The following is a 20,073-nucleotide window of genomic DNA, read 5'->3' as shown; positions in this document are numbered from 1 at the left end:
GCGTGGCGTGAGCCGCAGTGGGCACATGGGGCCGACCCGTGGGTTCCGGGGAGCCACGGCTGGGCTTGAAGCAGTGGGACAGTACAGAACGGCGCCTCACACCCGTCGGGTGCCGCGCGGATGACGGCCGGGAGGGGAGGCCCCTCAGGGAGAATGTTGTGCTGACTTCAGGCTCATCTGGGCTCTGTCCGTGTGTGGGGGCCGCACCCTGACTCTCCTTTCCTGTCTTCTCTGGGTTTCCTAGTACAGCATGACTCGCCTTCACTTCCCCAGCTGTCCTTTCCTTAAGTGACTTTCCTTGTGACTGTTCCTTCTCGGTTAGTGAAATACTGAGTTCGTTTCTGCTCTTACGCCATCCCTGATGTTAGTCCTTTTGGAAGCCTCTGTAACAGTTGCCTGAGAGAAAGATGCCGCTGAGAGCCTCGCCTGCAGCAGCTCTCGCAGCGTGCTGCGGGCTCATGGGTTCCCTCGGTCCGCGTGACCACCGTCCGCTCCTTGTCACCTTTCCGGTGGAGGGCCTTAGCTGAGTTTGTATATGATAATAAGTAAGTATTAGCAACTTCATATCCAGAAATTTAACAAATTATTTAAAAGCAAAAATCTTTATTTTAAAAAAATAACAAGTTACATAACAGAATAGAATCTTTTTTAAAATTTTACTTATTTTTTAGTTTCATTGTTTTGAAAGAGAGAAGGTGCAAGTGAGCAAGGGGCAGAGAGAAGTGGAGCTCACCTGAAGTGGGGCCCGTGCTCACCTGAAGCAGGGCTCGAACTCACAAATCACGAGGTCATGACCTGAGCCAAAGTCATATGCTTAGCTGACTGAGCCACCGAGGCCCCTTTAAATTTTTTTTTTTTTTTTTACTGTTTATTTGTTTATTTTGAGTGAGAGGGAGAGAGAGACAGAATCCCAAGGAGACTGTGCTGTCAGCATGGAGCCGACGTAGCGGCTCAAACCAACAAACTATGAGTCCATGACCTGAGCTGAAATCAAGAGTCAGATGCTTAACTGACTGAGCTACCCTGGCATCCCTAAAAGAAATGGAATCTTTTAAGAAATTTGACAAAATAGGTTGTTTTTTATTTTAACGTTATTTCTTCAACCTTTAGATTTTGCCCTTATTCCAAGAAGCTGAAGATAAAAACAGACTTTTACGAACTGTGGCAGGTGGAGGTTTGGAAACAATTAGCAATCTGAAGGCTAAGTGGGATAAATTTGAGTTGATGATGGAAAGTCACCAACTTATGATTAAAGATCAGGTAAGAACCATTTAGTCATTTTGTTAAAGTGGAAACTTGATTTTTTTTCTCACTGAAGATTTCTGGCTTAGATTTATTCCCTTGTAGCTCAGGTAGGCAAGAATTTGACATTGTGGATGGAATTGGACTCTCTTAGTACTTCCATACAGTAAAACACTTTATTTGAATGATCCTTTCATTAGTTTGTGTTTATATCCTGCCATATAAGGAATTCAGGTAATCTCATTTTCAGTTTTCCTTATGAGTGAATAGGCTTGCTTACTATGACTTTTAAGGGGACACCTGGTAGTTAGACATACCTGTTGTGCTTACTCTTCTGCACAGAGACTGGGACACACCCCCTGGGTCATGCAGCTCTGTGCTGGCTGGCACGACTGGTGGTCATTGGTCAGACAAGTTCTACCACATCAGCTTTGCTGATAGCTGTGGTGGAGGCGCTGGGCACATGGACGAGTTTTTAATGATGATGCAGGTTGTTTATCTCTTGTTCTTGATTATTTATGGTCTGAGTCTGTATTTTTGACATCGTAATTTTATTGTACTTGGAGTCAATAATTGAAAACATTCTATTGAAAAATTTGTTTTGGTGTTTTATCACCTCTAAATAGAAAGTGTTAGAAATAAAATGTGAAAATAAAGTGAGGCTTTATCTAAACTGAATTATGTAAACTCTTTTGTCTCATAGATTGAAGTGATGAAAGGGAATGTCCAGTTGCGTCTTCAGATCTATTACCAAGAATTGGAAAAATTTAAAGCTCGTTGGGACCAACTAAAGCCTGGTGACGATATTATAGAAACTGGCCTGCAGAGTACTCTTGATAAAAGTGCCAAGTCAATAAAAGAGAAAAAGATTGAGTTTGATGATCTTGAAGTCATAAGGAAAAAGCTTGTGTATGTTTTTTCTTTAAAATGGATAGTTGTCATTTTGATTTCTATTTCTATGTATTAAGCCAATATATGTATTAATACATATATTTCTATGTACTAAGCCAATACATATATTTCTATGTATCTTTAGAAAGTGTTCCTTATTAGTAACTTTCTTATATCTGTCTTAGTCTTTCTTTATGAACTTGTGCGGTTTAAAAAAATTTTTTTTAATGTTTTATTTATTTCTGAGAAGGAGAGAGAGAGAGCGAGCGAGCGAGCAGGGGAGGGTCAGAGAGAGAGGAGATACAGAATCCGAAGCAGGATCCAGGCTCTGAGCTGTCAGCACAGAGCCCAACATGGGGCTCAAACCCACGAACCGTGAGATCATGACCTGAGCCGAAGTTGGACACTCAGCCGACTGAGCCACCCAGGCGCCCCTGAACTTTTGCAGTTTTAAAAATAATAATTCTAAGTGCTTATGCTACTCCTGTCTTAGGAGTTGTGGGTGGAGTATATAAGGATATTAAAAGAAGCAAATCTCTGGTTAGGTTTAGAAACAGAACAGAAAACTGAGTTTATTTAGAAGTTACACTGGGAGTTGGAATACTTGGCTTTCTGTGATTTCATTGTAGTCAAAAATGAGGAATATGAAATTAATGGAAAATTGCTTTCAGAGACCCTGAGAAGAAAAATGAACCTACAACAATAATACGAGGTTTCCAAGGAAAAAATTGTTGTTTTATGTTACAAAGTATTAAGTTTAAGCATTATTTTAGGTTTAGTCTCTTAAGCAAATGCTTCCATAAGATAATGGTCTTCATGTGTGAATGAAGGTTTTAGGACCAGTTAGATGAAGGATATCTTATATTCTGGAATCTAATCCTTGGGTATTAATATTAACCTCTTCTCAGTCCATGAATATCTATCATTCTCAGTATTTACACTATTATCATTTATGACCTAAGATGGACTTAAAATATAGTTGTTATCAACTCCACTTTGACTCCTGTGGAGAAATGCATGTTTATGAATTTAAAAGAGGTTATACTTAAGTAGTTAAAGTAAAATTCTTATGCAGTCCCCACTGTCTACCTTCACTATCAAATATGCACACCCACAAGGAATGCAGTTAAATAAGCTAAGTGATATTTAACAGTTTTTAAAATCTGATGATATTTCACTCTTTGTTTCCATAGTGATGATTGCCATCATTTTGGGCTAGAAGAGCCCAGCTTGTCTTTGGCAGATAGCATCTCTAAGGACATTGAGAGCTGTGCACAAATTTGGGCCCTTTATGAAGAGTTTCAGCAGAGGCTTGAGGAAATGGCCTGTGAAGATTGGATTACTTTTCGGTTTGAGTCATAAACATTATTTAGATTCTTGTAATTTGGTAGTGTTTTTTGGGAGGTACATTTTGAGGTGTATTCCTGGTATGTTACAGGACCAAGACACATGTGTTTGAAGAATTTTTGGTGAATTGGCATGACAGATTAAGGAAAGTTGAAGAACATTCGGTTATGACGGTGAAATTACAATCAGAAGTTGACAAATACAAAGTAAGATAGCTTTACTTACTGTACTATTTTTGAATGAGATTTGCACCTTTCATATGTCTTTTAATTATATAGCTGAGGGAGCTGTACTTGTAGCTTCTGATTTTTAATGATTCCATTACATGAACAAAATAGGAAGTGTGGAGTAAAACATAGATATTATTGATATTTCTGCTACTGTTTTGAAAAGTTATAGCTAAGAAATTTATAGTTAAAGTTAAACTGGAGTGTTTATACCTCTTAGAGCAATTTAGGATCTGAGTCATTTAGCATATTTAGGATATAGGTCATTTCCTAAAATAATAAAAATAGAAACATTTTAGGTCATGTTTTCAAATCTGTCACGCTACAAAGGAAAATTTGCATGTATCCACGGTAGTGTTTAATAAATTATATACGATTCTATTTGAGAATTTGATTTCGAGTTTGTTAAAGGTAATAGAGTAATTAAAATTTTTATAGCTGATCATAAAAGGAAATAACACTTTGCATTTTGACACATATTCTTGTGTGTACGTCTGTCTTTTGTCTTCTCTTTGAACAGACCGTAATTCCTGTCTTGAAATACGTCAGAGGGGAGCATCTTTCTCCAGATCACTGGCTTGACCTTTTTCGTCTACTTGGCCTTCCTCGGGGCACTAGCCTGGAGAAATTAATGTTTGGTGACCTCCTCAGAGTAGCTGATACAATTGTTGCCAAAGCTTCAGACCTTAAAGTAAGAATACTTGTTTAAATATCTCATGAACACAGCCTTTGTTAACATATGGTTTTGCTTTGTATTTTATTGAAGTAAAACAGCAAGTTAAATTATTTTCTTCTCTTAACATAGTGACAGTGTTCCACTAGTCCATTCCTCTTTCTTTAGTAACACATCTGAATCTATACAGGAGTGTAGAAGCAACGGAAACCCCTTCCCTGAGAGAAAGAAGACGATACGAAAAAAAAAATCTTGGTTTAAGAATGGAGTCAGCTTTAATCAAAAAGCAAACCAATACAAATCATGTTACATAAAATACATTTAAAATCTTGGGGTATATTATAAATACAAGCTAAGAGATAGCAAAATCCAGAGAGTTATACCAAGAACCAGGTTGCAAATCAGGTTTAGGAAAGGGCTCTGGTCAAAGGAGAAATGGTACAGCCTTCGGGCATCAGCAGCGGCAGACTCTCTGTGTGGCGTTCTGCCTGTTTGGTGTAAAAGTAAAAGGACTTTTGACGTCAGGTTATTTTCTTCCCTGTTTAATAGGTGTGTCTTCGTGTTTGTTCGGATTCCTGGAGCCTGTTTAGATAGTGGTGCGTTTATGGAGCATGACCGCTGTAGAGAAGGATTATTCATCACCTCACATGTATCAGAACTTAAACTTAAGTTCACTGCACGTTTTGAAGGCTGCAAAATTTTAAATAAGCCTGACTATTTTTGTGTTTTGTGATGAATTCTTAAGTTTTCTTTCTTTTTTAAAAGTAAAAAGCTTATGGCAGATCTTTAATATTACACTTTGACTATGTGAGCTTGGATACTTTGTATCTGATATCTCCTGATACCTTAGCTGGTAATTAATTCTTTTGGATTAAATGTAAAATATATTCACTTATTTTTTTCTTTAATGTAAAAAGCCAAGTAAAATATATTGTCTTACAAAGTAAATATTGTATGGTTTATTTATATAATTAATGTTGAAAAGGAAATATGTATATTTTATGTTAAATAGGATTTAAATAGTCGGGCACAAGGTGAAGTTACAATCAGAGAAGCTTTACGTGAACTCGATCTTTGGGGAGTTGGAGCGGTGTTTACATTGGTTGATTATGAAGACAGCCAAAGTCGCACTATCAAGCTGATTAAGGACTGGAAAGACATCGTAAATCAAGTTGGAGATAATAGATGCCTTCTTCAGTCCTTAAAGGATTCTCCTTATTATAAGGGATTTGAAGATAAAGTATCCATTTGGGAAAGGAAACTTGCAGAATTAGACGAATACCTACAGAATTTAAACCACATTCAGAGGAAGTGGGTGTATCTGGAGCCCATATTTGGCCGTGGAGCCTTGCCAAAGGAGCAGACACGCTTCAGCAGGGTTGATGAAGATTTTAGGTGAGCACAGCTACCTGGGGCAGAGACATATGCAGCAGTCTGTTATTTGCCTCGTGAGGTGCTTAACATGCGCTGATTACTTTGACGTTACGAGTGTCATCTGTGCCTTCAACGTGTTTCTCCGTTGGATCCTTGTAAGGGCCGTTTTCTCTCATTCGGCCGTTTACTTCTTGAACCGTGTTGATCTGACTCCTGTCTTTACTACGCCACCTCATATTAACAGCAATGTGACTACAGGATGAGAGGAATCATGATAGTCCTAAGAGCTACTCTTTCCCACAGTTACCCACTACTTTCCTGTTGTAAATTTGGTGGCCATGTTCCATGCCTCATTTTACCTCATCTCCGACTAGAATGTAACAAATGCTGAGCAATTCTTGTTGGGGAGTTTCTTCCCTTGGCTTCTGGGATATGGTCCTCGGTTTTCTGGCCATCCGGCTGGGTCCCCTTCTAGTTCCTAGTTCTCAGGCCTCTCTGAACATCCAGATGTGGACATTCCATGAGATTCAGGCTCTGAGTCTCCTGTCACTCTGTCACGCTCCGTGGGCGGTCCCAGCCACTCTTCAGTCTTCGTCCACCTGTCGAGCCCTGTTTCTCTCCTGAGCTCCGGCAGTGGAACATCGTCAGCATGCCAAAACTAGCTTCACGGGCAGGTCCCGTTAGCTCAGATCCTCTGCTCCTGGCTTTCTTAGTACCTGACTGCTCAGAGTGGAAACATCATGGATGTGTGACCTCTCCCCGTACCTCCACATCCACGAGGTTGCTGCATTTGTTCATTCTGATGGACCTACCCCAACTATCTCAGTGTATCTTTATGTCTCTCCTTCTTTGCCTTTGTTCTCAGCTACTTCTGTTGTCACTCCCTTGGACCGTGGCCTCACTCGGGCTAGTGCTCGTCCTCAGCGGAGAGCCTCATGCGTGGCCGCCACGCTGGTCTTGTACCAGTGACTTTTTGTGGCCTCTTTCCTTGAATTCTTCAGTAAAAGTGTCGAGAGGTTTCCCGTTGTTCTGAGGATAAAGTGTAGTCTCCTTGTCCGCTTCGTAGCCTTCTCTTGTGCTCTCCCTGTTCGCTTCGGGGACGCCAGCCATGACTTTCTTAAACATTTTGAGCCCTTCCCAGGATCTTTGCCACAAAGTGTTCCCCTCCTGCTCACTGATGTTTTGTTTTTATCTACCATGCAGACTCAGCGTACTTCGTCACAGAAGCCATAGATTAGGGATTGCCCTGTTAGCTACTTTAAAAATATCTGTACTTTTCCTTGTTAGTATTTATCATAATTTTATTTAAATATTTTGAGGAAATATTTAGTATCTTTCTCCCTGGACCCTTATCTTTCTTTTTTCTTTCTTTTTCNGGTGGAGGTCAAGTAGGTTGTTTCCTGCTTTCTCCTCTAGGGTGTTGATAATTTCCTGTCTCACGTTGAGGTCACTGGACCCTTATCTTGATGAGATAGGGCTAAATATTTGTTTAGTGAATGAATGAAATAAGAGAATTTGCAATATGGTAGGGAAAAATGGTAATGGGCACGTGGTGAGCTCAGTTGGTGGAGTGTGAGTCGTGAGTTCGAGCTCCACATTGGATGTAGAGATTCCTTATGGAAGAAAATATATTTAAAGATGGTAATGGGCCATTACTAATTTTTAGCATTATTTCTTAGAAGAAACATAGTGATATTTTGCTTTTATAATAGTGTTACCTCTAGTTTTTTTCCAGCAGGTAACAAATGTCTCAATGTTTATCTTTCAGCCAAAAACTGTTAAAATAGAGGTAAAAATAACTTTTTTCTTCTGTAGATCAATAATGACTGACATCAAGAAAGACAATAGAGTCACAACGTTAACTACTCACGCAGGAATCAGAAATTCACTGCTGACGATACTTGATCAGCTTCAAAGATGTCAGAAATCATTAAATGAATTTTTGGAGGCACGTTCTTTAAAAATATTTATATAACAAATTATAAAATACTCTGAGTTTTCCAAAAAGATAAGGCTATTCTTTGTTTTTATTAGGAAAAACGCTCAGCATTTCCAAGGTTTTATTTCATCGGTGATGATGACCTGTTGGAGATTCTGGGCCAGTCTACTAGCCCGTCCGTGATTCAGTCTCATCTTAGAAAGCTGTTCGCTGGTAAGAGTCCACATTTCTTCAGCAGGTACTCACTGCGTTTCAGTTACCTGCCAGGCAGAGTATTAGGCTCTGAGGTAACCTCTTGAATTAATGAATGTCATGCATTCAGGAGGAATTTATATTTTGGTGGGACAGACAGCCTAGTCAGTCGCCACATGGACAGCACTGGCCATGGTGGACACAGGTATGTGCTGTTGTGACTCGTCTGTGGAGCCTGTTAGCTCACTTCTAGGACACCCTGAACTGATATGTAGGGATGGACCCGAAGAACGCATCGGCCAGGACCCGTCTGAAGAACTGTGTGAGGGTGGAAGAAAACCGCTGTGCGGAGGCCTAGGAGTGACGGGGAACGGCCTCTGCATGGTGGAGTTGAAGGTTCCCTGCATGCCGTCCGGGTGGAGGCACTCGAGGGCAGTTACTGAGAGCAGAAGGTCTGGGACAGAGGTGTGCCGTGCGGGTGATAGTTAGGCTGTGGAGCAGGTGAGGTGACGTGGTGATCGGCGTGTGGTGATGGTGCCTGGGGATCAGTGATCAGGCCAAATTTGGTTCGTAGACAGATATTTCCTTTCCTTTTCCTTTTCCTTTTCTTCTCCTTTTCTTTTCTTTTTCCTTTTCTTTTCTTTTTATTATTTTAAATGTTTATTTACTTTTTATAATGTTTTATTTATTTTTGAGATCAAGAGAGACAGAGCATGAGTGGGGGAGGGACAGAGGGAGGGAGACACAGAATCTGAAGCAGCTCCAGGCTCTGAGCTGTCAGCACAGAGCCCAACACAGGGCTTGAACTCACAGACTGCAAGATCATGACCTGAGCCGACATCGGACACTTAGCCAACTGAGCCACCCAAGCACCCGTTAATGTTTAATTAGTTTTTGAGTTGCGGCAGAGGATCTGAAACAGGCTCCAGGCTCCATGCTGACAGCACAGAGCCTGACGCAGGGCTTGAACCCATGAACTGTGAGATCATGACCTGAGCCGAAGTCGGACGCCCAACTAACTAAGCCCCTCAGGCACCCTCGCAGCCACATAGTTTTCAAGTTTAAAAGAGAGATTAGTCCGAATGTAGCCACACCTGTTGTGGTCTAGAGCCACTTTCAAGCTGCAGGTGCAGAGCAGAGAAGTTGCCACTGAGAGCACAGAGCTGTGAAAACCTCACATGTTTAGTTCCTCTGCTTCACAGCAGCATTTACTAACCTGTGTATGTGTGAAGCCTTCAGTCCTTTATCTCAGCTGTGATTTGGGCTGTGGGAGGCCTGGAGAGAGCACTTGGCATCCGCAGGCTCACGTTCAAACTCTGCCTCCACTGTCTCCATTTCGGTTCCTACTTTAAATTGAGTGTTTTTCCTAAGATCAAAATTAGGTAATGTATTTAAACTGTTTTTGTATACCGTAAAATAAAGTACAAATCTGGGGAAAGGGAAGTCCCATTTGCCCTCTCCCTTTCTTCTTTTGTCTCTCAGTGTATTTTTTTTTTTAACTGTTCATTTGTATAGTTTTGAGAGAGCATGCGTGTGTGTGTGAGGCAGGGAGGGACAAAGAGAGAGAGAGAGAGTCTCAAGCAGGTTCTGCACTATCAGCACAAAGCTTGACGCAGGGCTCGAACTTGCAAACTGTGAGATCATGACCTGAGCTGAAACCAAGAGTCATATGCTTAACTGACTGAGCCACCAGGTGCCCCGTCAGTCTGTGTTCTTAAGTACTCATTTGTGTCTGGTCTGTTATTGCTCACCAGAGTGCTTTTGAGATCCCTGCAACTACATTTTGTTCCTTCTCATTGTGGAGTAATTTTCCATTGTTTGAGCATGTCAGCCATTAATTCACCTGTTTGTGGGCATTTGGGTTGTTGTCACTTTTTGGTTAGGAAAAGCTTTTCTGTTATATGGAGGAACTAATATAATTGTAATACGTAATGCATATTATGAGGTATATATTGTACATTCTGTGGTAACAGTGTATCTTGTTTAATAATTATACCTTTAATCTTGTTGCCTTTCCATTGTTCTTGTTTATTATAGGTATTAACAGTGTGTGCTTTGATGAAGAATCAAAACACATAACTGCAATGAAATCTTTAGAGGGGGAAGTTGTACCTTTTAAAAACAAAGTTCTGATCTCAAACAATGTAGAGGTAAGTAATTCTTTTTCAAGTGTGAAAATAAAAAGAATGAATGGTATGAACTTTGTATCAAAAATAAATTAGTTGATCTGTAGGGCTGACTTAGTCGAATGTAGGCCTTTTAGGAAACTCCTCTTGTATCTTAAAAAATAATGCGGCACTTGAGTGGCTCAGTTGGCTAAGTGCCTGACTCTTGACTTTGGCTCAAGTGATGATCTCATCGAGCCTCATGTCGGGCTCTGCTCTGACAAGATACTAATATGAGTTCAACTTACTAGCTATGTGACTTGGAATCACAGCTTTCCTGTCTATCAAATACTTATTTTACTATCTGTTGCAAAGATGGTTGAAAATTACATGAGGTAGCCGGCTTTACACCATATAGTGTTGGGAACGTAAGTATGCAACAGGTACTTGTATAAGATGATTTGTTTCAAGAGGTGGAATGAAAATTTCTTACTCTCACACTCCGAAAATGTGTTGTACGAGATGATTGTTTTATGAGACGATTTTGTAAAAGATGATGTAGGTGAACAAGTAAGCTTGAAACGAATGCATTTATGGGACAACTGTTGATCCAGTGGTCCTGGAGTACTGGACGTGAGCTGTCCAGGACGCCTGACAGGTGTGCAGTCAGAGCCAGACGGTGTTCGATGGCATCACATTGAACCGTAATCTTCACGTTCCAAAGTAATCTTCAGACTAGCAGTTGGGCCCCATGCCTTACCTCGCACCTAACTCTACAGTTCAGCGAAATGCCTAGTCCTGGTTAGGGCTCAGCATTTTATTGGATGTCGATTACAGAAATGAGGTGATTGAAAGCACACTTTTCTAAAGTAGCTCCCATGTTTGTGTTTGGTAAAGAGGTTTGTTTCTGTTGTTTGCCTTCCTTCCCTTCCCTCCTTCCTTCTTTCCTTCGAGTTTATTTTTTTTGAGAGAGTGAGAGAAAGAGCCCAAGCAGGGAAGGGACAGGGGTGGGTGGATAGAGAGAATCCCAAGTAGGCTCTGTGCCGTCAGCACAGAGCCTGACGTGGGCTCAAACCCACGACCTGTGAGATCAGGACCTGAGTTGAAATCAAGAGTCGGCCGCTTAACTGACTGAACTCCCAGGCGCTCCTGTTGTTTGCCCTTCTTGTAGTTGGGAACAGATGCACGGAGAGAGGAGGAGCTTCAGTGTGAGCAGCTGGCCAGAGCGGTTCTGTCAGCAGAGAAAGCGTGGGTTCTGGATGCCCTGGCCCAGGGTGGGTGGGGCNCAAGTGTCCGGGCCGTGTGCTCCGAGGTCCTCATGCCTCAGCTTCTAGAAATCCTGGCCTGGGTTGAGGGGTGGGGGGAGCGGAGCAGGTGTCCAGGCCTTGTGCTCAGACGTTCTCGTGCCTGAGCTTCTGGATGCCTGGCTGGGACTGACGATAATGAAATGAAGGGGTTACTTTGCTTGTATTATATTCGTTTGTAGAGGTGATGATAGGTACAGCTAACTATACTTTCATGGGTTTTCATACTTAACCGTTATCCTAACAGGTGAAAAAATTATTTTCTTCAAATTATTTCAGTCCTTTATTAATAAAATAAATAGGTCCCATAATACAGTTTTGGGAGAGTGATGGTCAATAAGAAATTATAGCCCTGCTTCCTGAAATCAGTGAATAGCATCTGTCAACAGAGTGTGTATTTGTTTCATGACTTGTGTATATCATTTTAAATTTTATTTTCAGACCTGGTTAAATGATTTAGCCTTGGAAATGAAGCAGACCTTGAAACAGTTGTTGGTAGAATGTGTCACTGCTGGACGAAGTTCTCAAGGTGCTATTGACCCATCGTTGTTCCCTTCACAGGTAAGGGGCTTCTGTCTGGAAGGGAGGGAGGCCCTATCTCTCAGGACACCTCCTGACGCTGAGGCCAGGCCTGTCGGACCACAGGCATCTCTTTGTCCGGCAGTTACACTGACCGGTTGCTTCGCTTCTGAGTCTTCGTTTCTTTAGCTGTCAGGCATGACGGAAGTGCGGCACGGGCTTAGCTCAGATGTGTTCAGGCAGAAGGCGTGCCAAGGGCACAGCAGCTCAGGCCAGTGGGGAATGACGTGAGGCAGTCGGTCACGTGGGAGTTTTCTGGTTCTAGAAGATGAGACCATCGAGGATGGAGAGGCGCAGGCCTACAGCACTGTCCCTGCCGCTCCCGCGGGGTCACCCGAGAGCTTGGAGCGGGAGGAGGTCGGCGGGTGTCGGTGCAGGCCGGGAACACGGCCGCGGCGCTGGCATGCGGGCCGGGAAGCGCGGCGCTAGTTTGCACCAGCTCACCGGTCGCGGGAACTCCTACCTGGAACACCAGCTGTCGGCCTGCATCACGCGAGACGTGTTCCAGGGCCCGCCCAGGCGTGGCGGTGAGAGCCGTGCTCAGGGTTTGCCTGCTGGCTGCCGGGGGCTCGGCCTTCCCAGACCTAGTTCTCAGGGACTGTGAGGGCTGGGCCTTGAGGTGCTCTCTCATTCCCCGCAGGAAAGACTGCCCTGCTCAGTGTTCCATGCTTTCCACAGTAAAACGCATAGTCGCTCTTGGCACACGTTTTATGTTGGTTCTTTTAAAGCAGGAGACATGAAATAGGAAGCGTCAGGCATTGTAGATTCTTAGCCATTTTACCTTTCGTGTCATTTGTATTTTACAGCATTTTGAGGGACACTAAAATATGCTTTAAAAATTCTTGTTAAGTTTGTAGAGAAAATTAAGAGTAATCATCAACAAATAATAATGGCATTGCAAAGTCGGAGGTGAGCTGCTTTATTGCTTCTGCAAATGTTCCCTATTCCTGTCATCTTCCAGGAATGATTTAAGTGAACCTAGCCTAAAAGACAAAATAGGAAAAAACCCACAGAAGTAAGGATTGTCTAGCGATTGGCTGGGGGGCATGACAGTTGTGGGAGGAGGTGTGCGGGGAGAGACAGGCAAAGGAGAGGCAGCTGTGAGATCAGAGCCCGCAGCTGACCTTGGGGCTCTCACGCAGCCAGGCGACAATGTGGACGGCACACCCTGTGAGCAGTTGATTCTCCATACAAACGGGGACATGTACAAGTAGGAATGGTTCCTTTCCAACCCAAACCGAGAATTCTAGTGTCTTAGCTGTTAATGCCAAGAAAAATTGGTCTCAAGAGCATTTATGTAGGGGAGTGAGTGGTGCACCTGCTGCCTGAGTATCCGGTTCAACCTGCTATATACTCTTCATTCACGTCTCTTACGGCAATTTTGTAAGGATCTCAGATCATGTGGAGAAGGAACTTTCTTGCCTGGGAAAGAGACAGTGTGCAGAGTGGCAAGAATCTGACAGACCTTGGGTTTTTGACTTTTTGTCAGCATACTCTGAGTGACGCATCTAGGCATGCACTTAAGAGGCTATAATGATAGGTCCATTGCCAACTTACATTGGAGATTAAATTCTACACTGTTGGCCAAGTACAGTTGGTGGCTGCTAGACTTCGGGTGATTAATAATGGTAGTGCCCGTCCAGATATCCCGATGGTAGCATACTCCAGGATTAGGATTAGCCGGGACTGTATTTTGACTCCCATTTTGTTGCCTCTCATGGAAATTGTATAGCAGACTGCTAAAAATTGAGATTATTGATGTGCATTTATAATGCAGAAATTCAGCAGTAGTGTCGGAAAGCAAATTCACATATGTGAGTATTAGTTTGGCAGTAGCAAGTGAACATTTTCATATGGAAATTAAAAGCAAAGTCTGTTCTAAAAAACCAGATTTGGATCTGCTTAAATGCTTCTGTGTACACCTGATCAAGGAAGCTGATGAGTTTGTCCTACAAATCTGGGGGGTTTATTTTGCCCCAGAGAGAATTGTTCTTCCTTTGGAGAATGATATTTAATGCTGCTTGCACAATTACATCTATACAGTGTTTGATGAAATGATATGAATACAAGTAACACACAGCCTCATCTGCTGTGCTAAGTAAAATATGCACTTGGATAACTGAATGACTTAATCTGATAAGTAGAGGCATTTGATGGTATTCATCTGCGTGCTGAGAAGTATATACCTGAAAAGCACTGTTCTGTAGTAACCGGTGAGCAGGCTTAGTATTTTCATGTGATCATGTTTCATGTCTTTAGTTTATAAGAGGATACTGGCTTTCTGTGTTCATGTAAGAACGGTACCAAACATTTAACTATAAGGTGCCAAATGTTAGTGTTTAAAAGTAGAACTGCTTTATCAGTAAGCGTGCTACGTTGCTACCATCACAGAAAGCCTTTGAAGCAGGGTTAATATTTCATGTTTTATGTTAATATAAAGGTTTCTGTCTTGATCCATACCTACTTTCTGTTTATGGGTATTAGTCTGAAAGATTACAACAACTTATTTTAAGATAATATTAGAATTTTGAGGGGCTCCTGGGTGGCTCATTGGATCAAATGTCCAACTCTTGATTTAGGCCCAGGTCATGATCTCATCGTTTGTGATTTCGAGCCCTGTTTCAGGCTCTGTGCTGACAGTGTGGAGCCTCCTTGGGATTCTCTCTCTCTTTCTCTCAAAGTTAATAACTAATACATTAATTAAAACAATTAGAATTTGGAAATTTTAGACTTTAGTAGTATACTGGGATTATTCTGGACTGCTAGTATATTACCATTTTACTAGATAGAATGCAGCATACACTGATACCCTTGCATCCTTGCAAGGAAGCCATTTATAATGGGGAGAGTGCAGAGAAGAAAGGACAGACCTCGTAGGGTACAGTGAGCTTGGTGGGTTGGAGGACAGAAGCCAGGTGCGCAGCGGGGGGCCATAGGAGGCAGGTTGGCGGTGAGCTGGGGCAGCGGCATACCTGCTTTCTTGCGGCCGTGTGGTTCTGCGTTGTCTCAGGTGCCAGTAACACATCCCAGTAGGCCTGGTGCAACCAGAAATCCAGAAAAGTGTCTTTCCTTATGTTCATGAACTATTTCTAAGTAAGTTATCTTTTAAAAATATTTTTTCTCCTTATCCATTAGATACTCTGTTTGGCAGAGCAGATTAAGTTCACTGAAGATGTAGAAAATGCTATCCAAGATCATAGTCTTCATCAGATTGAAACCCAGCTGGTGACTAAGTTAGAGCACTATACTAGCATCGATACGAGTTCGGAGGATCCAGGGAACACTGGTATGAAAATTGTTCCATGTTTTGCCTACTTTTGGGTTATTTGAACTTTTTTTTTTGTTATTCAATCTTACCTGTTGTGTTTTTGACTGTATCAGACAATGATCTATTTCAGAGGTTAGTTTAGGAATAAGAATATACAGGGGAGCCTGAGTGGCTTAGTTGGTTAAGCGTCCGACTTTCGCTTAGGTCATGATCTCGCGGTTCCTGGGTTCGAGCCCCGCGTCGGGCTCTGTGCTGACTGCCAGCTCAGAGCCTGGAGCCTGTTTCAGTCTGTGACTCCCTCTCTCTCTGACCCTCCCCTGCTCGCTCTGTCTCTCTCTCTCTCTCCCCTAGAAATAAATAAAACATTTAAAAAAAAAAAAAGGAATAAGAATATACATACTTTTATGTCGTACTTAGAATTGGTCATAGTTTAAATGATTGTGGAAACCTTACCCCTGTACGGGTGTCCTTACCCTCCTCTATTTGTGTAGTAGCTGTCCTGTGTATTACATCTGCATGCACTGGAACCTCTGAGTTACGGTACAGTTTTTGCATTTAACTGTTGAACGTGCCTTAAAGGACAGGAGAAGCGTGTCCCTTGCTTTCAGCTGGGTGTCCCCGCCGCTCCGGCTCTGCCTGCGCCCTGGGGCTCCCTGGAGGACGTCCTGGGCATCTCTTCCAGCGTGGGGTTGTGGGCTGAAGTCTCTCTCCTACAGCTTCCTTCATCTGGGAGTGCTTTTTTTCACCCTTGCTCTTGTAGTGAATTGGATTGTTTTCGTTCTTTGCACGTTGAATGATGTGGGATGATACCCTGGACACTTTGAACCTTGTGTTAGGAATGTCCAGGTCTTGTTTAAGTCCCTGGGACAGTGCTGATATTTTATGTTAGCAGTTAGTAGGTCTTGTTGGATTCAGGCTGCACGTGCCAGGCAGCCTTCTGTGGTTTGTGGTTCTGATGCCACTTCTCTTTTCAGAGTCTCTGAGTCATGTGTGCGATCGTCAGGTCACTGTGCTGTGCTCCTGCAACGGTCACAACTTGGCAAACCAACTCGGCTTCAGCCGTGGTCTTTGCAGCACTGTTGAGATGGCTTTCATTGATGCGCCCTCTAGCGGCCAGCTCTCTGAGCGTCTGGTTCCATGGCTAGGATGCGGTCTGCATTGCCTGGGGCGGCGGAGAGCCCAGGAGTCATAAATGAGTTCCTAGGGTCCCTTTCCCCATCCCTCCATCTCCATGCTCTTCACAGGACTTTGTAGTTTTCTGGCCCCTATTCTGGCCAGAAAGCCAGCATTTCCTGTGCTCTGACCTGCTCACTTTCTGTGACTGTGTCTGTGTCCTGAGGCAGTTGATGGCAGGAGAGAGAGAGAGGAGAGCACCTGGGGTTCTTCCTGGTTTCCAGGGATCCCAGGTTCAGTGATTTCAGAGGCAGGTTCCCTTCCTTCAGGGTGTAGGCCCCTCACCCTTCGTCCTCAGCCTGTCTGCGCTGCTGGCTGCGTTGCTTCCAGAGAGAGCACAGGAAAAGCGCAAACCCGCCACTGGTTTGGTGACACATGGTCTTGCTCCTAAATAGCAGCCGAGTGCCTGTTGCCCATGTTTTATACTTGTGGTCAGAGGGGGAAGCCGGCTGGAGTGTGCTAACTTCGTGTGTCGGGAGCCGCAGCCCTCTCTCACTCAGTTTTGATGCCTTATCTTCACAGNACATCTTCTTGATCCATTCCTCTGTTGATGGACACTTAGGCTCTTTCCATGTTTTAGCTATTTTCACAGGAAAATTCTTATTTCTTACTGGTGGATTTGACATTTGTTTGACTTGTTATATTACTGTATCGTTCAATTGTGTCATGAAATTACCATTTAAATTCCTTTTAAAAATCTGTGTACATATGTACTAAGAACAGACATCACAGGCTAACATTTTCTTCAAATACTTTACTTGTGTACAGAATCTGGCATTTTGGAGCTTAAACTTAAAGCACTAATTCTTGATATCATTCATAACATTGATGTGGTAAAGCAGTTAAACCAAGTTCAAGTTCATACAACTGAAGACTGGGTCTGGAAAAAACAAGTCAGATTTTATATGAAAAGTGATCACATTTGTTATGTTCAAATGGTGGATTCTGAACTTCAGTATACTTACGAGTACCAGGTATGTACCTGTGGCAAGAGTGTTTAATTTTTTCAGTTAAAAATTACTTATTTTAACAGAAATTGGCTGTTGTGTGAAAGAATTTTATTTTAGTCATAACTTGTAAGAATATTTTTTGTGTGACTGTTTTCTGTTTCATCATAACTAAGAAGAGCTATGTTGGAGAAATATTTACAGAAAAGCTAAGTAGTGGTGAGGCTGCACTGCATTTCGACAGCAGCTGGGCTCTCCCTTTAACCCGGGGAGGACGGAACACCGACCCCCCAGAAGCCGCCCGGCCGGGCCCCCTCCCACGATGCCATGGGTAGCGCCATCTCCGCCACGCCAGAGCACGCTAGCTGAAGGCCATCAGTGTGTGTGACGAAAGAGTGTCCAGACACACAGCCTAGCTCACGGACTGTGTTCTCAACACCGCAGCTGCGTGCGCTCCACCGTTTCCCATCTCGAGTCTGACTTCAGAACCTGGGGACAGTTAGCCTAATGAGGATATGTCAGGGGGGCTGCCGGAGTGTGTTTGCAGACCGTAAACTGTCTACCTCAGTTACAGAGAAGCTCTGCAAACTGCAACTGGAATTGGAATCTGTTTTCCCTAAAACTTAGGAGAAATTTTGAGACCTATTTGAGCTAAAATTATTAATTTCATATAGCATTTTTCAGAATAATTACATTTGAGTCTCTAAAATGGTTCTAACTTATGAAGATCATAAGATTCAGGGAAATAATTGATGTGAATTGTATAATACAAAATAGGATGATTACGGTATCCTATAGTTTTGGATTTTTTTGCCTTAGTACTAGGTCTTTGTGCCATTAACAAGAACCGGAGAGACTAGAAAACCTAACTGTATATTAAGTGAGGATGGGGTAGATCCCATGCTTGAGAATAATTAAGTTTAATTTTTACCTTTGTGCGCTTTAAAACGCTTCTTTCACTAAAAAATTTTTTGGTTATTTTTCTATGTTAACAACTTTAACTTTTTTGTTGCCCCGTTAGCTTTTTAACTAGTCCCACAGCTCCAAGTTTGTAATGTTGAGCAAAGCGTGAACATTCACTCTTTCCATCTCCCTCGCGCAGGGCAATGCTCCCAAGCTGGTTTACACGCCGCTGACGGACAAGTGCTACCTGACTCTGACGCAGGCCATGAAGATGGGCCTGGGGGGAAACCCGTACGGGCCGGCGGGGACCGGGAAGACTGAGTCGGTGAAGGCCTTGGGTGGACTGCTCGGGAGACAAGTGTTAGTTTTTAATTGTGACGAGGTACAAGAAGCCATTCTCTAACTGGACAATAGTGTGTTAGTTAGGAGTTTGGACTCCTTAGTTTTCATGTCCTTACATATGGAATACTCTATTCTAAAATCATTGTACTTTTGAGTGACTTGAAAACAGAATTAGTTTTATTTGAAAAGTAACATGGAGAGAGGTGGTGAATAACGTAGTCTGAGAACTTTTCTAGAGAGAAGTATTGCAAATAATCTTAAATACAGAATGAAGATTTGAGGGCACAGAAATGCTTATTAGAGTACAGAGAATAGTGAATAGAAAAGGTAAACAGATTCATTTTGAAATTACCATTTTTAAAACATTTCATGTAGGACTTAGGTTTTAACAGAAAGACAAACGAAGAATCCTGTGCGTGTTTAGTTCTGTCCTTCTAATGACACTGTCACAGGATTTCCTTTGTTTACTCTTTGAAACCACCCAGGAAAGTGTAGCTATTGAGTCTGTGTTAAGAGAAGAGCAAGATGGATGAAAAGATGACCTGGTCAGTGAATGACCAAGTATTCAACTATTTTCAGAGATGCTAATTTTTTTTAATGGATGTAATCTTTGCTGTTATTTTTTAGGGAATCGACGTGAAGTCAATGGGACGAATTTTTGTTGGTTTGGTCAAGTGCGGGGCCTGGGGTTGCTTTGATGAGTTCAATAGACTGGAAGAGTCTGTGCTGTCGGCAGTGTCCACGCAAATCCAAACGATCCAGGACGCTCTGAAGAATCACAGAGCTGTGTGCGAGCTGCTCGGCAAGGAGGTACGGCGTGTGCTGGGAGTTCGAGTATTCTGTAAGCCTTGGCCTTACTCACACTGCGGCAGAGAATTGGTCTTCATTTCTCCTGGCACCCCTGCTTCTGACCTGTATGTTAAATGTTCTTGCCCATGAATGGTCCGAGGTTTCTCCCCCCTGTTGTTGCACCTGACTGTTCACCTTCAGACTGAGTGCTGAGTGCTCATAGGAGTGCCTGCTCACATTTGCTGGGTGCTCACGCCGTGCTGCCGCTGTGCTTAGTGCTCTCGCGTTCGGTCTCACCTGATGCTCATGACCCTTCCACATAGGGACTGTTGTTTTCTTTCTACTTTACAGATGGGGAAGGCAGGGCTTGGTGAGCCAGGAGTAAGTGGTGAGGCTGGGAATTGAACTCTGGTCTAATTCTGAAGCATATGTTTTTAATCACTATTTTTTTTAAATTTTTTTAAATGTTTATTTATTTTTGAGAATGACAGAGTGTGAGCAGGGGAGGGACAGAGAAGGAGACACAGAATCAGAAGCAGGCTCCAAACTCTGAGCTTTCAGCACAGAACCTGACATAAAGCAGAGGGGGCAAGATGGCGGAGAAGTAAGGAGCTCCGTACTTGCACTCGTGCCCATACATCACACAGAAAAGATCTGAAGCCATTGGAAACCTTACAAAACCTGAGAGATTGGGAGAAAAAGGACGCAGAATCCACTGAGAGAGCCTTCTAATGTGAGTGCGAACCGGGGAAGATAAAATCGGGCCGGGATCGGAGAC

General features: G+C 42.9%; 1 protein-coding gene across 1 annotated transcript in view; it reads left to right on the top strand.

The window, feature by feature from the left end:
- The window catches only part of DYNC2H1 (dynein cytoplasmic 2 heavy chain 1), a 301,089-nt gene that overhangs the window by 35,309 nt on the left and 245,707 nt on the right, over nt 1-20,073 (top strand). Inside the window, exons 21-34 of the mRNA XM_077770023.1 lie at nt 1,111-1,260; nt 1,946-2,151; nt 3,327-3,482; nt 3,572-3,686; nt 4,228-4,398; nt 5,393-5,775; nt 7,570-7,702; nt 7,789-7,906; nt 9,923-10,035; nt 11,736-11,855; nt 15,009-15,159; nt 17,083-17,288; nt 18,364-18,546; nt 19,134-19,316. Of these exons, the coding sequence (XP_077626149.1) occupies nt 1,111-1,260; nt 1,946-2,151; nt 3,327-3,482; nt 3,572-3,686; nt 4,228-4,398; nt 5,393-5,775; nt 7,570-7,702; nt 7,789-7,906; nt 9,923-10,035; nt 11,736-11,855; nt 15,009-15,159; nt 17,083-17,288; nt 18,364-18,546; nt 19,134-19,316 (2,388 nt within the window). The remainder of the gene's footprint in view (nt 1-1,110; nt 1,261-1,945; nt 2,152-3,326; nt 3,483-3,571; nt 3,687-4,227; nt 4,399-5,392; nt 5,776-7,569; nt 7,703-7,788; nt 7,907-9,922; nt 10,036-11,735; nt 11,856-15,008; nt 15,160-17,082; nt 17,289-18,363; nt 18,547-19,133; nt 19,317-20,073) is intronic.

Source organism: Crocuta crocuta, unplaced genomic scaffold, assembly GCF_008692635.1.
Source record: "Crocuta crocuta isolate KB4526 unplaced genomic scaffold, BGI_CrCroc_1.0 scaffold80, whole genome shotgun sequence".
Lineage (NCBI taxonomy): Eukaryota > Metazoa > Chordata > Mammalia > Carnivora > Hyaenidae > Crocuta > Crocuta crocuta.
This window is presented reverse-complemented; position numbering and strand designations above follow the sequence as displayed.